This window comes from Lagenorhynchus albirostris, chromosome 13 (genome assembly GCF_949774975.1).
Source record: "Lagenorhynchus albirostris chromosome 13, mLagAlb1.1, whole genome shotgun sequence".
In the NCBI taxonomy this organism is placed as follows: Eukaryota; Metazoa; Chordata; class Mammalia; order Artiodactyla; family Delphinidae; genus Lagenorhynchus; species Lagenorhynchus albirostris.
The window spans coordinates 51,694,258-51,710,261 of record NC_083107.1 but is presented as its reverse complement, the minus strand read 5'-3'; the positions used below and the strand labels follow the sequence as shown (position 1 = coordinate 51,710,261).

General features: G+C 49.9%; 2 protein-coding genes across 3 annotated transcripts in view; one reads left to right on the top strand and one right to left on the bottom strand.

Moving 5' to 3' along the window:
• ATP6V1E2 (ATPase H+ transporting V1 subunit E2) overlaps positions 1 to 16,004 on the bottom strand; it is a 438,965-nt gene that overhangs the window by 268,677 nt on the left and 154,284 nt on the right. The gene's annotated exons all lie outside the window — the stretch shown is intronic.
• EPAS1 (endothelial PAS domain protein 1) overlaps positions 1 to 16,004 on the top strand; it is an 89,396-nt gene that overhangs the window by 55,527 nt on the left and 17,865 nt on the right. For both annotated transcript variants that reach the window (XM_060169904.1, XM_060169902.1), the window contains exons 3-6: positions 2,808 to 2,959; positions 3,384 to 3,468; positions 7,045 to 7,163; positions 7,265 to 7,470. In XM_060169904.1, the coding sequence (XP_060025887.1) occupies positions 2,808 to 2,959; positions 3,384 to 3,468; positions 7,045 to 7,163; positions 7,265 to 7,470 (562 nt within the window). The remainder of the gene's footprint in view (positions 1 to 2,807; positions 2,960 to 3,383; positions 3,469 to 7,044; positions 7,164 to 7,264; positions 7,471 to 16,004) is intronic.

The following is a 16,004-nucleotide window of genomic DNA, read 5'->3' as shown; positions in this document are numbered from 1 at the left end:
ATTTTGAAGTCAGTGTTGCCACTGAGATCAAAGACATTGAAGAGAAGAAAATCTCAATAGGCCAGAAATCACAGGGCTGGCCTCTGCTGTCTGGAGAAGGTGCTCACCTCTCTGGTGTGATTTTTAACAGTGCTGAAAACCTCTCCTCACCCATCCCCCAAATAGGTCACCACCTGCCAAACTTGGTTTTCCCAGCATTAGGGTTGCTCGTAGGACCTTGAGTTAAGGCAGTGATTCTCCACCTGTGGTCTTAGGGCCACCAGCATCCACATCACATGAGAACTTGTTAGAAAAGCACATTCTCAGCCCCCAGCCTGAGACCTACCGACTCAGGAACTCTGGGCAGGGGGCACATCCAGGGTGGCTCCATGACTCTGTGTGACCTGTGCGGTCCCGCACAGAAGGGCCCTGGGCATGGTTTAATGTTTCAACAAGAGGCCCCACATTCTTACTTTGCCCTGGGCTTGGAAATCCTTGTTTTAGCAAGTTTTCTTGGTGGTTCTGGTGCACGCTCCAATTTGAAAGCACTGAGTCAAGTCATGGTCTCTCCTGCAGCCCTTGTTTAAATATAGGTGTTAACCCAGAGCACGAACATTGACCAAGGCACCACCCACACCTGGAACTTTGGTTCACTATCATCAGTTCAGTTAACCAGTTAGATGGCAGGCGCCCGAGGCAGGGATCAAGTGTGGGTATGTGTGTGGTAAAAAGGCCATTCCCAGACAGTCTCCCCTCCCATAGGCTAGCCACCTGAATCAGGTTATGAAGAGGAAAGAATGTCCCTCATTCCATTCTACCATTTTAGCAAAACAGGGAAGTCACTAGGCTAGTACTCACTCTGTATGGCCCAACTCTTGGCTCTAAAGGCTGGCCTGTCCCTGGGCAGCATGAGTGACCTCGGCACTTTCACCGATCCTGTGTCCTGAAGGTGGATGGTCCACAGTGGTGCCACTGAGGCCCCTTGGTAGGAACATCTTCTAATTTGGATCTGTTCTTCTTGAGGAATAACAGCATATGGCCCAGAGCTTAAATTTAGGAGCTCAAGGGAAAAGAGAAAAGAGAACCAAATAAATCCAGTGCCCTTCCAGAAAGGCCCTTGAACCTCATTTCACAGCATCCATGTGTCCCTTGCCAAGTGGCCCATAAATGCATTGCATTTTGCATTCCCTAGAGCAGTCTCAGTTTGAAAGACTCCTTTTTTTTAGTTAAGCGAACGTTAACGTTTGTAAGTGACAAATTATTCTCTAATCCTCTTGTTTTGTAAATTAAGGGAGGCATACTGGGCTTGATGTTTGTACTGGATGAATACAAATTTTTATAAGTGAATGTATATTTGGAGTTAAATAATGAGCTAGGAGAAGCAGGGCTGAAATAAAGTCTGTGGTCTGAGCCATAACAGCCAAGGGTCTGGGGCCTGAGAGCTGTATTTGCTGGGACAAGAGCTGAGTCTGCCTTTTGCACATAGCAGAGGTATACTTCATAGGCCAGGGTTCCTCAGCGCTTGGCTGGGGAGTGGACGGCTTCCCAGGTTGCCCCTAGCAACCACCTCTGCAGCCTGCCACCAGCATAGCAGCAGCCACTGCCTCACGTGGCTTCACACCTCTGGTCCTCACTCCAAACCGCCTTGCACGCCACTGCCAGATGAATCTCCCCAAAGCAGTGGCCTGAGATGCCACTGCTCCAGGCCACTGGACCCACGTCGTGAGGCCAGTCGATAAGTCTGGGAAATGGACCCTCCTCTCCAGCCAGGTGGACCTGTTCTCCGTCCCTGGAGGGAGCTTTCTCCAGGCTCTGCCACCTCCATGCTTTCCAGTGTCGGCCCAACCCACTAGGCCCAGAAAGCCCTCCTTTCGTTTAACAGAGTGAGATCCCTGTTTTTCACGCGTGTCTTCAAATGCCCTTCTTTAAACAGTTGTCTCTGACCACCCCAAAGCGACCCCCTCTTCCTATGAACCCTTCAGCACTTACTGTCTGTATGCCTCTTGGGTGCCCAATTCTGTCCACCTGAAGTTTTTACTTAATTTGTGTCTCTGTGTGCCACGCAGCCCCCGTCCAGGTTTTGAGCAATCTGAAGGCGGTGACAGTGTCATAGAGGGGCAGAAGGGAGAGAGAATCATGATAGTTGGTACGTTTTAGGCATTTTACATACGTATTTAATCCTTACAGCTCAAAGAGATGGGAATTATTATCTCTATTTAGCTGATGAGGAAACTAATATTCAAAAAGGTTGTTACTTACACAGAGTCATAATAGCCTAACAGGAGGAATAGTCCAAAGCCTGTGAATGGTTACGAGTGTGGCTTCTGTCTTCAGCTGCCTGAGTCCACTAGCTGCAACCTCTATAACCTTGGGCAGATGACTTAACCTCTCCAGGCCTCATCTGTAAGATGAGACAAAAAAAAATAGTACTTGCCCCACAGGTGTCTTGAAGATTATATAGCATGCTCAGTGCAGTACCTGGTATGCTGTCCTTGTTCAGCATCCAGTAGGGAAAATTATTGGGCTGACTACTCCTGTAACTGCCTTTGCCTCTGTGACCACAACTGCTGCCACTGCCACTGGTACCACAGGTATGCGGCCACAACAACCGTACTGCCCGCAAAGCTCCTGTCAGGGTGTCCTCTGTGCAGTGGGTTCATCAGATGCCTGCTGCTTGAGCCTGTGGTGGACACTTGGATGGTTGGCAGTGTGCGTTTCCAGAAAAATCCACGTAATGCCTTTGAGCCATCCCTGGCAGACATCCGTCCATGCCAGTCACATCTGCTTTAACACATTGACGCAAGCCGTCCAACCCTGTCTCTTTCCAGTTTGCTCTGAAAGTGAGCCTGAAGCTGAGGCTGACCAGCAGATGGACAACTTGTACCTGAAAGCCTTGGAGGGCTTCATTGCCGTCGTGACCCAAGATGGCGACATGATCTTTCTGTCAGAAAACATCAGCAAGTTCATGGGACTCACACAGGTGACACCCTCCTCTGGCTCTTTCAGAAAGGGAGGGAAAGCGTTTCCACTTGGGGGTAGAAATTAGCGGAAGGTTCTGATCACCTCCCTCCTGACCTCTCCTTGCATATGCCCACCCTGCTTCTCTCTGACTTCAAGCCTCAAACCTCAGGAACACACTGAGAACCCCTGGCATTGGGCTTAGCATTGCTGATGGCCACCCTGGTGGACAGCTCTGCCGACTGGATTAACAGAGCCACCCTTGTGAACCACATCCATCGTGAAGTCTGTTACACTGGTGTGTCTGTGGACCTGTGGAGTGGAACCTGAGAAGACCTGACTTAGCCTCCTCCCTCTCTCCAAGTGTGAAAAGGGGGCCCAGCTTCCTCTTGGAGACTTCTTCTTCAGTGTTAGGAATAATGAAGCCCAACCTTGTTTTGAAACAGGTGGAGCTAACAGGGCACAGTATCTTTGACTTCACTCATCCCTGTGACCACGAGGAGATCCGTGAGAACCTGAGTCTCAAAAATGGTAACGTATTCTTCATTGCGTTTTTCTTTTCTTTTCTTTTCACACCACCTGGGAGGGGATCTGCCTTACCTTTGTCTGCAAATGTAGGACGGTTGGAACATGGCCATCATGATCTAAAAACACTGACATCCATAAGAAACCCAGCAGAGCCTAGGAGATGAGATCGAGGGCCCTGGAAGGACCTAGTACTCAGAAGGATCTCCTGCTGGCTCTTCCTGGGGCCTGATGTCACACTCCTAGGGCACTCCTTCAGGTTAGGACACTGTCTCCAGAAGGTTTCATCACCTGGGCATCCAGCATCTCTGCCAATGACGCCACCCAAACCAATGAGCTCGTCTGTGCCAGAATGGCCATGGGAGCCGTTGTGGGCGCCCCCAGGACAGTGGTGTGACACACTGCCCCGAACGCAGTGGCTGAAGCGGTACCTTTATTAGCTCTCATGACTCTGCGGGTTCTGTGGGTGGTTCTTTTGCTCCATGTGATGCCAGGAGGCTGGACTTGGTGGGATGACCAGAGGGTTCACCCACACCCCTGGGACCTTGTGGCCGGTAGCTGGAGGCTGGGGCTCAGCTGGGATGCGGGCACGGCTGGACCTCCCTCTCACTCTGTGAGGTATCGGAGCCTCTCCCTCTCCACGTGGGGTCTCCAGGGTAGCCAGACTTCTTACACGGCAGCTCAGGGCTCCCCCAAAGTGCAAAAGTAGAAGCTGCCAGGCTCTCCGAAGGCTTAGTCCTGAAACTGGTACAGCACCACTCTGCCCCATCCTGCTGTTAGAGTGAGTTACAGGCCAGCCCCATTCACTGTGGGAGGGAACTACAGGAGGCCCTGAATGCTAGGAGATGTGGCTCATTGGGGCCACCTTTAGAGACTAGCTACCCCGGGAGCCAAGGAAGGAATCTGGCCTCCTGGTGATAAGAAATGGGACAGGTAGTTTTTGATGGAGAAGAGATTTATAAGGTCTCGTGCACTGCACCCTCCCTGTGGGGCCTCCAGCAGATGCCAGTGGATTGAAGGGCCTATACAAGCAGAAAGCGCTTTGCAGTGACAATCAGAGCCTGCCGCTTCATCTCTTGTAACGGGGGACAGTCAAGCAAAAGCACAGATGGGCATATTGTCAAGTGGACTGAAGCTTTGAGAAGAAGGGGACTTAATGGCTTTCAAGGTCCCTTCTGCACCTGAGAGTCGATCTCTGCCCTGGGCAGATTGTGCCCGAGTCTAGACATCCCCTTTCTGTCTCTCACCTGTCACTGCCATGGAGTGTGTGCTCGTCCAACCTGAATGACAGAGGCAGTGCTATCAAGCCTGCAAGGTTTTGCTCTTATTACCACACATGCTGCAAAAGCAGACACTTCACTGGCCCACTTCTACCCTGTTACAGACCAAGCCTGCAAAGCGCAGGATTACCACCACCTCTACCCACCCCACCACGGCCTCCCCGCCCAGCGCCTCTGCTCTCCCTCCCGAAGGCCACCTGGCTCCGGGCGTACACAGGCTGGGGAGCACTGTGGGCTGTTCACTGTCTTCTCTGTGCCGCTGAGAAACTCTTGTTCGGTTCTGTGAGGAAGGGGCTGCCAGAGCTTCTGAATCCCTTTCTAAAACAGGTGCTGGAAACCCAAGAAAACCAAAAAGTCTCTTAATTTCTCTTCTCTGCTCTGGAAACCCTTGGGCCCTTGGGTTCTCAGTCTTAGGTCAACCTCTGACCCTAGTCTCAACCTGATCGTGTGATCTGAACCGAGTCACTTCATTGCTCTGTTTCTGGGAGTCTTTCTTTTCAAAGTGACAGTATTGGACCAGGCAAAGTCTAGGACCTTCCAGCTCCCAGGTGCCATGATTCAGCAGGACTCGACTCTGTTGATCCGAGTGGAACTTTAGATCTCTTGGTCTCTGTGTTGAGGACTTGGGATCCAAATCAGTGAATCAGCAAAGCCTTTGAAGGTGCCGACCTGAACGATCTGTAAGCACAGGGTTAGTGCGAGCACCCAGGGAAAGATAAGGCTGTGAGGCTGGTGTGGAAGGCTTTGAAGGCCAGGAATTGGGCCTCGATCCTCTTCCTTGTAGACAGAGGGGAGCTGGTGGAAGTTTTGGGGCAGAGGTGGAGTAATCTGGCTGGAGCTGTGTTTAGAAAGATTAACCAAATGGCAGAATGGGGAAGACTCAGAAGTTAACAGGTCAGGAGGCCACAGCCCTAACCCATGTCACAGCCACAAATGAGTCCTTCCAGCCCACTTCCCAGCACCTGAGCTGGTGCTGCGTCCAGGCCCCAAGATACAGGAATGTCTCATGATGTGCAAACCCCACTTGTGGGAATTAGAATTGTAGGAAGAGACATAATTGAGTATGGGAGAGATGGTTTTATAATCATGAATGAGGAATATTCTCTCTTTAAAAAAAAAAAAAGATTCACCATCTGGTCTGTTACTTAGTGGGCTCTCCTAGGGATGTTGAAGATAAATTCAAAGGTGCCACAATTCATTCAACACACAGTGATTTGGGGCTGTGTCACCCAAATAAGTCACAGCCCCCTGGGGGCTCAGGTTCAGAAGCTGGTGGCCATGCCAGAGGGAGGGGTGTGATTATTTGGAACAAGGCTCTGGTCTGTTCTGAGATGCTGGGCAGGGGGCAGGAGTGTAGCTTGGAAGGTCCAGGATGGCAGAATTTAGACACGGACAGGGGGGCTCAGCTGGTGCTTACTGCATTCATCACTTTTTTTTTTTTTTTTTTAAACAAAAAGTGGGAGAGGTTCTGAAGGGCAGGCTATTTGGAGACTATAAGGAAGGAAGCGATCTTGTTTGTCTTGGTGATTTATTTAATTCTGGCTGAGAAAGGATATGATCTGTGTTGAGTTAATCCTCAAGGTGAACTTGCTCCCCACAGGAGATTTGGACCAGCAGTCTCTCTTGAACCTTGACCTGTGTCACTTTAGGGAGAAAGCAAATGGTGCAGGACCCTGAATGCAGCCATTGCAGGGTGAAACTAGGGCACTGGAGGGACAGGAATGAAGAAAAGACAGGGGTGTCTAAGGGACATGTCCAACCCGGAGGCTTATCCCCTTGGAGTAATTGTGGCCTCGCCCAGACCGTCCCTTGGAATTCCGTCTCTGGAACCTGGACCCGCCCCTGGAGACGTTTGCTGAGATCACGGCCGATGGTCACTCATCGCCTGGCCGCCCTGGAGTGCGAGGTGCAGTGGGAGATAACACGCTGGAACAGCCCCGACCCTTCAGCAGTGGGAGACAGGCTGCAGATGAGCGAGACTTGGTCCACAGCCAGGGTGGCACGGACCATTCAGGGCAGGCTGCGCGTGCTCAGAGAGCCGCTCCTCGAGGAACACACACACACACACACACACACACACACACACACACACACACACACACACACACACACACACACACACACACACACACACACACACACACACACACACACACACACACACACACACACACACACACACACACACACACACACACACACCACACACACACACACACACACGTGTTGCCCTGAAAAACTGACCCCCCCTCTGAATACAAACATGAAACTTCAGCTGGCTCCCCTCCCCTTCTCTATCCAGGCTCTGGTTTTGGGAAGAAAAGCAAAGACATGTCCACAGAGCGGGACTTCTTCATGAGGATGAAGTGCACAGTCACCAACAGAGGCCGCACCGTCAACCTCAAGTCAGCCACCTGGAAGGTAGGACGTCAGGCCTGGGTTGGAGTACCGAGTGCGCCCCCCCCCCCGCCCCCGCCCCTGGCTCTCGGCTCCACGTCTGACCCTCCGCGGCTGGTCTCCAGGTCCTGCACTGCACGGGCCAGGTGAAGGTCTACAACAACTGCCCCCCTCACAGCAGTCTCTGCGGCTGCAAGGAGCCGCTGCTGTCCTGCCTCATCATCATGTGTGAGCCCATCCAGCACCCGTCCCACATGGACATTCCCCTGGACAGCAAGACCTTCCTGAGCCGCCACAGCATGGACATGAAGTTCACCTACTGTGACGACAGGTGGGGCCCGGCGGAGCGCGCGCGCGTGTGTGTGTGTGCGTGTGTGCGTGCACGCGCGCCTGTGGTCAGGGTGTGGGTCTGCGGCATTAATGTTGTATTGCTGGGTGCAGGTCACTGTTTCATCCCATCAGTGCCACCAAGGGGTTCCTCATACCATATTGGACTGTCCCCTGTTGTCACAGCAGAGCTGATCTGGGGTGCCGCTGCTGTCATGGTGGATCGCGGTGGTGTGTACATATTCCTCCACATATGTGTCAGGCTCCTAGGAAATCTCCAGGCCACTCTCCCTCCCCAGGAGACGAAGGTCTGGAGATCTCCATTAGCAGCCCCACTTCAGAGGCCCGCTGGGAGATTTGGTTTCTGTCCTGGAAGCTGCCCTACGGCCGCGTGGCTCCTGTGTGTTCTTTTCAATGAATGAGCTCTTTCCTCGGCCTTTGCGCCTCCTTGTCACCTCCATTCCAGCCACTGTCCAGTCCACTTTGGAAGGCTTTTCAAGGAAGGGAACTAAGCCAGACCCTAACCCCCAAAGCCAGGCCTAACTGGAGATTCTCTTATGAGAGAACGCAGTGGTTAAGAGCCTTGATTCAGTGAGACGGCCTAAGTTCCAATCCAATAGGAAGTGTTGGGTGTTAGCTGTGGTCCTCACCCTAAATTGCTTCTTTATTAGAGTAGTTGAAAGAGCACCTAAGACAGCACATGTAATTCATGTCACTCTAGTTTCAGCTTGAGGAGAGGCTCGAAACAGGTGGGGAAGAGGCTTGGGTTGTTGTGGAAGGGGCGGGAGGGACAGCTCTGACTCCCCCCTGCCTGTCCTCTGCCCTCCCCTCTGTGCCTGGGCATTGGGAACATGGGCGGATCGGGAGGTGGAAGGAGGAAGACAGGGAAGGATAAATGCCGTGGGCAGTGGCTGCCATCAGAGAGGGAAGGACAGGCCGGGAGCAGGGGCTGGGCCGGGCAGGCCTGGCTCGAGGAGCTGCCACTGCAGTCTGCTGACTAGTGCATGACCAGAGGTGGCCTTCAGGGATCTCGCCACCTGACCCCAGATTTCAGCAGTGTCCAGAGTCACCACGTTTGTCCAGAGTCATAGTTTTTGTGGCAGCTCTTTGCTGCTCCAACCTCTCCCCTCTCCCCTTCTAGGGTTTCTCCAGAAACCCTGAGATCTCAGCTTCCCCTTCTCTATAATGCAGATGAGAATACTACCTGCACCTGTTTCACAGGATCAGTGTACGATGAGATGATGGCTATGGAAGCGCTTTGAAAACCACAAACCCCATAACTGATGGGAGGCTTTTTGTTCCTGCTGATGTCTTGCTCCCCGTTTTTGCCCTCCCCCAAAGCTAGTCTCCCCACTAAACTCAAGGGGCCAAGACCACTTCTGGAGGCATGTAGAGGCTGGGGGCCTGGAAGAAGGAGAGACCACCAGCAGGAAACTGCCTCACCTTCCCAGCCAGCAGGAAGCAAAGGCCCCAGGACAGAGCTCCTGCTCAGCGGCCCCCAGGCCTGCCCACCTTTCTCTCTTCTGCTGCATGTCCCGTGGGTGTCTGGATTTCTTCATGGCTGTGGCCCTACTTTCCAGGCTCAGCTGAGTTTCTCTCCCCTGATTCTAGACTGACCTGGTGTTGGCTGGTGCCACTCCAGGTTTAAGAACTTTTGTAAAAGTGTCCTTGAGTCACCCCTGTCCCCATAGTGCTGGATTCAAGGCTCTTGGAGGTAGTGCGTAGTTCCAGATGTAGAAAGAAGCGCTCTAGCCTCATAGGGAGAATATGTCACGTGTGAAGACTTGTGTCCTGAAACTTTGACACAGTCAGTGTTTATCATGACTGTTCCTATTGTCATTATTGTGATACAAGGATAATTAGAGAGAGAGATTATTCCAAAGTCAGGCACCTGAGAAATCCACGCTGTGTGTACGGTTCTTTCTCAGAGGTAGTCTTTGTATTCCAAGAACCATCCTGGGCAGAAGATACAGTTTTGTAATGTGCATCCGTCTCTGTAACCTTCTGAGACAAGAGAAATCCTGCTGCGTAGCCCGCGTGTCTCCAGCTTCGAGCTGGGGTGGGGCGGGGCGGGGTGGGGTGGGGTGGCGGGGTGGGATGGGGTGGGGTGGTGGGGTGGCGGGGTGGGGTGGCGGGGTGGGGTGGGGTGGCGGGGTGGGGTGGCGGGGCGGTGTGGGGTGGCGGGGCGGGGTGGGGTGGCGGGGTGGTGTGGGGTGGCGGGGTGGGGTGGGGTGGTGGGGTGGCGGGGTGGGGTGGTGGGGTGGTGGGGTGGGGTGGTGTGGGGTGGCGGGGTGGGGTGGCGGGGTGGGGTGGTGTGGGGTGGCGGGGTGGGGTGGCGGGGTGGGGTGGGGTGGGGTGGCGGGGTGGGGTGGCGGGGTGGGGTGGTGTGGGGTGGCGGGGTGGTGTGGGGTGGCGGGGTGGCGGGGTGGGGTGGCGGGGTGGCGGGGTGGGGTGGGGTGGCGGGGTGGGGTGGGGTGGCGCGGTGCTCCGCATGCCTTGGCCTGAGAGCGGCTGGAGCAGTGCAGACAGTGAAAGCTGCGTGTGAAGCACAGCCCTCATGTGACCCCAGAAGCACTGGGAACACCCTACTGTCCTAGGAAATAACTCCTCATCCCTAGATAACAGAAAAGAAGGATTTTTTTTTTTAAACTTAAGACTTTGATCCTTGTTAATGTGAAGGGAAAAAAATCCTCTGGAAAGGGTAATTTGAAGTTATCCCTCATTCATCATCTTGTTTTGAATGAATTTCAGGTCGTTTCTTGAAAGCCTCTAACCTTTGGGTAAAAGGAAGAGGGGACAATAACATGAGCAATTGGGTGCCTAAGAGTGGAGAAGGCCCTCTTCCCAGAAAGGGGAGGGGCCTGCACTGACTTCTTAGTTTGGTTCAGGGCTGGTAGGCAGAGTCGATCCTGGCTCGACGGAACCTGTGATTTAGGGCTTTGTGACTCAGGGTGTGGAGGGTGATATTGCTTATAAGGTTTGCTAGACACAGTGCACTTTGAGCAGAATCTTGCCTTTCAAGAAACGTAATTACATGGCCCAAACTCTGAATCCAGAGGTGCTGGAAAGGTGGATGCAGAGGCATGTAAAGACACAGAATGCTGTGCCACACAGAAGCTGTGTTTAACGGATTAGCAGATTAGCTAACAAGGGCACAGACACGGCTTAGACAGTTTATAAAGTGACTATTTTAAGTCCTTAATGCCTATGTGTTATTTCTCAATTGCCCTGATGAAGACCTAGGATTTTTTGGTTTTGGTAGCTTGTCTTGTTTACACTTTTTTTATTGAGATGGGGAAGGATATACACATATTCATACTCTCTCACTCTCTCTCTCTCACACACACACACACACACACACCTCTTCCAAGATCAATGCTTCAAAAACCAACACTTACATATCATAGCGGGGTGGGGTGGGGGGCATTGCATTTTAATCAGGGAATTCACTAGATTTAATGACATTTGGCACACATGAGGGGCTGCGATTTCCCATAAAGGGGATTATTTTCCCAATGGGAAAGTTAGGAAGAATCTGATGAAAATGTACGGCAAGTAGAACCCACAAAATCACTTTTGAGGCTGTTTGGTACTTTTTCTTAGATGTATTGAGACCATAGACATAAACACAAAAAAAGAGAAGGATCGTGGAGAAAAAGGGGAGAACCGAGAGGAAACGGGGGAGCGACAAATAAAATAGAAAAGAGTAATCTTGTGTGTAAGTCTCAGGTTTCCCAAATCAACTGAACCTGAAACAAGTTATTCTGAAACATCTGAAGTTGAATGAAGGAATGCAGATGATTCAAAATGCATTCATCCTGCTTCTCTTAACAAAGGGTCAGAGGACCACGTCAAGTCCTGTATTAATGATCTGAAACAGCAAATATTGTTAGAAGTGGATTCTGTAACAATTTTTATGTCAGTCACACTTATGTGTATATACAGTCAATTGCTCTAGATAGGGGGAGTAAAGTTGAGTAGCAGGTTTAAAGAAGAGTATCCTGATTATCAGTGTAGTGGATGATCTCGTCTCCATTTACGATTCAAATAGAGGTGTTATACTGTGTCTCCTAAAATGAGCAGCCAATTAATGAACTGTGATTTATTGAGCATCTGCTATATATCTAACTCAGCGCCAGAGACTAATTATATCAAAGAAGAAAAGAGATGATTCCTGATCTCCAAGAGTTTGAGACATGAGCAACTTAATGAACCATTCACCCAAAAGGAAGACAAAAATTGTTCTCAAGCAGTTTAACTTTAAAATGGGGGTGGTTCTGGGGCTTCTCTGGTGGCACAGTGGTTAAGAACCGGCCTACCAATGCAGGGGACACAGGCTCAATCCCTGGTCCAGGAAGATCCCACATGCTGCAGAGCAACCAAGCCCGTGTGCCGCAACTACTGAGCCTGCGCTCTAGAGCCTGCGAGCCACAACTACTGAGTCTGCACTGCAACTACTGAGCCCATGTGCCTCAACTACTGAAGCCCGCGCGCTCTAGGGCCCGTGTGCTGCAACTACTGAGCCCTCATGCTGCAACAACTGAAGCCTGTGTGCCTAGAGCCCATGCTCTGCAACAAGAGAAGCCACCGCAATGAGAAGCCCACGCACAACAAAGAGTAGCCCCCACTCATCGCAAATATAGAAAGCCCACACGCAGCAACGAAGACCCAATGCAGCCAAAAAATAAATAAAAATTAAAATTAAAAAAAATAAAATGGAGTGGTTCTTAAATTCACGTGGAGGCGCCATCTAGTGGAGAAAGAGAATAACTGAAAGAAGTCAAGCCATCAAGGAGAGTGGGGCAAATCTATAATGCATATAATCCCACTGTGATTTCGTGTGTTTTATGAGTCTTCCTGTATGTTAGAAATAAATTATAAAAGCAAATTATGTGGATGAGAGAAGTATCACTGGGGGAAAAGTTATAACAGGAAAATTTTCAAATTAACAAAGAGGGTCCTGTAATTTTCCCAGATAAAGAATTTGAGGGCAACCCTGTTTTGTCATTGGGTTAAGGCAGTGTAGGATGTAATAACTTCAGGAGTTACAGTTCGATAAGATGCCTGCATTTCAAATTCTGTGGATCAAATCTGTGATGAATTCTTTTTATACAAAGAAGTTGGTAATCGTGATGATGACAAAAGGGAGGAGATAGTTGAGGACTGTAAGGAGGCTGTCAATAAAGTTATAGAGAGCCATGAGTTGTAAAACACACGCGCATCAAAACACCTGAAAAGCAATAGTGTTAAAGTCTGAGAAGAAAATAGACTGACTTCGGGCAAACTAATAGTAAAAGGTTATATACTTTCATTGTGTACTGAGATACATTTAACAAATTATTTTACTTTTTTTTAGAGGATAGGTGGCATCTTTAATTCCAAGTGATCTTTCAGACTGTGATACATTACATGTCATTTTTAGTTTCGTATTTAGTGTATTCTAAATATTTTTGCAGACATGCACAGTAGTCTTTCTTTACCTATCTTATGTAAGATGGTATAGTATATTTCTTTAAATCCCTGAGCTAGAAGAAACTTTAAATGCTCTCCTTGTGCATCTGTGTCTCCTCCAAACGACGATGTTCTGAAATCAGCCCTAAGAAAGTTTGAACATATTTATGAGAAATGCTTGTATATCGTCCTGTCTAATCTGCTTGAAATTCTCCTTGGAAGAAGCAGCTCTACAAATCCTTTTTGGAATTTATTTCAAAGTGTAATGGACCTCACAATTCAAAAATTATTCCCCTGCGAGATCTGCTTCTCTCCTGCTACAATTCAAGGCAAATTTCCCCTTCTTGCTTGTGGGTTTCAAGGTAATGAAAGGCAGCTGTGGCATTTGGTGGCACTCAGGGTCAGTCCAGGATTGAGCCAGGGCTACCCTCCTATGTATACTATGAATACACCCCAACTGTAACACATAACACTGATAGGGTGGAAATTCATTATCCATTAACTGTGGAGCTGATTGTATAGATATTCACTTAACTGTGTACTACTGGAGGAAAACACAAGGCAAAAGTATTGTTGTTTAAAGCCAAGAAAATCTGGATAGAAATATATTGAAACAAATGTCACTGAAATCTGTGTTAGTGAATAGTTTGGGTATTATTGGGGAAATGCAGTTTCAAAGCTAAAAGCACATACAGAAACCTAAATGAGGCGAGTCAAGTGTTGCCTAGGAGAGGGCATTGCCAGAAGGCCGGAAGGAAAGAAAACAGACCTTAATAAAAGGATGGTTTTATTAGCAAACGCGTTCTTTGGAAAACAAATAGGTGGTTAGGAAGTACTTTAAACTTTTATCCTCTCACATAGTTTAAATGCTCTCTAACCTTCCACGATCGTTGACTGAGTGAATCCTGTACTCGTAGGGAACAGGGGTAAAAGCTGCAGCCAGACCTTGTCTGACTCCAGGCTTGGCGTGTGAAGTAGGGAGCTTGCTGCCTCGTCCCTCGTGGGCGGGCGCGTGATGGAGCCGGCTGAGGCCCGAGCTGCATTCCTTCTGCCCAGGAGGCCACACGGCACTGACACTGCAGCCCAGCCGGAGAGCCCATTTCTCCCTAGCGCTCAGCCACAGGTAGTCCATGTTGACAAGGGCCTTGCAACATTTTTAAGGGTAAAGAGCAATGGACGAGCAGTAACTGTCATTTTACATTGTGAGGCAGACCTGATTCTGAAATCCAGGGCCCAGCTGTCTGACCCACACATTTCCTTGGGGCAACAGTAACTTCAGATTTTAACCTGAAAGTTCTCTAGTTTCTTTTTTTCTTTCTTCCTTCTGCCTCTGCCTCCTGGGGCTGCCTGTCAATGTCTACATTTCTCTCCTCACCTCATCCTTGATCTGGTTCCTTTCCTACTTTATTATTAAACAGGGACCTCTGTGCTTCTCGTTTCTGAAGTCTGCTGAATTAAGTCCCTTCATATTTTCTTCCCCTTTACAAAGGGAACAGCACTACTGAGCTGACTTTTGAAATTTATGGGTGACCCCAAACTGATTTTTTTTTTTTTCTCCAGAGAGTCAGGGCCCCTTAATTAGAAAGAAAGAAAGAAAAAAAGTTCCCCTGCCCCTGGTGAAGAGAGCAGATGAAATGGTGTTATCACAGCCCAGCTCCCGAGGCTTCCCTGAGACAGAGGGAAATGAGCAGGGAGGGCCCTTGTGTGCCGTGGAGGCCAACCCTATAAACAAACCGGGTTCGTTAGCCTCCCCGCTGGCGTCGGCACGCCTGCAGATTGAGGGCAACGACCATTAGCTTTGAGTTGGGGTTTCCTGGTTTTGTGAAGTCTGACCAGTCGAATGTTCTTCAATTGTGTTTGGGGTATGTGTATTTCCCAGTTTTTATAGTCGTCTGTTGAAAGGCATGAAGGAGGAGACGTTAAATATTTATTTTAGTTGACAAGATAAATGAAGGCTGCTACTGGGAAGAGGGCTGGCAATTCTGAAATCGAGGTTTGTTTGTCCACTTCCAAAACATGCCCATTGTGTGCCTCTGAATGGATGGCACGTTAATTAGATTAAGAAATATTTTATTTGAGGCTGATTGTAATAAACATTTACTCTGAGCATTTTAAAAGATTCTAATCTTGAAAGAAAGTGTAATCTCTTCATGGAGTAGAGTCAGATCTTTCCCAGAACCAGCCTCATTTTTGAGGGTCTCTAGGAAACTCTAGACCTAGTTCGGGAACAGAAGTAGCTTACCTGGCACATTGGTGAGCCTGTAAATGGCCAGCCCGCTGTCAGCACAGCCCACCGGTGCAATTCTGGTTCCCAGGCTAAGGCTGAAAGGCATGGGACCCATCAGAAAAGCTACGTGGGTGTAGGAAACGAAGGGCCTGCACTGTGCGGCCGTCTGCTTGTTCTCCCTGAATCTCCACCTTGGCTAAGGTGCCATGAATGCCAGCCCTGGAGGTAGGCCACTGAGGAACATGTCTGTTGCTGATGAGTTCAGAGACCTCTCTGCTCAGGGCCAAGTGAGGGGACAGATCCTCCTGGTCTGAGACCAACTGGCAGGTGCAGGTGAGCTGCTGGAATCTCACTGGAGAAATCTCCCCTGGGCTAAATCAACTGAGACCTAAGCTTCTCAGCTCAGTTGTGTTGCCCGTTGTTTTACAAAGGCTTTAACCCCCAAGTCTCACCTAGGCAGAGAATTTGCCTCTTCTCTGCCCACTTCAACACCAGACACACCTTACGGAATGGAGAAAGGATGGATTGAGCATCGTGAGGGCTGCGCTGAAGGCTGTGTGTGTGCACCGTCATGCACTGAGACAGGTGACCATGTTCTAGGAAGAAAAGTGGGCCATTAGTGCCCAGGTTCCTTAGCAGTGCTGGGCTAGACAGGGCTCTGATTGTACCTTAGGCCCCCAAAGACTGTCAGGCCATTGGTCAGCTACTCTAGCATTTACTGAGCACCCGTGGTAGTGGAGGCCAAAGGAGAATGTGGTCCCTGAGCTCAGGGGTTGGCAGCCTAGGATGTGGAGAGAAGCATACATTACTCCTTGTGACATTGTGTTTGCCTGTTAGGACTTGATGAGAAGGGGAAACCT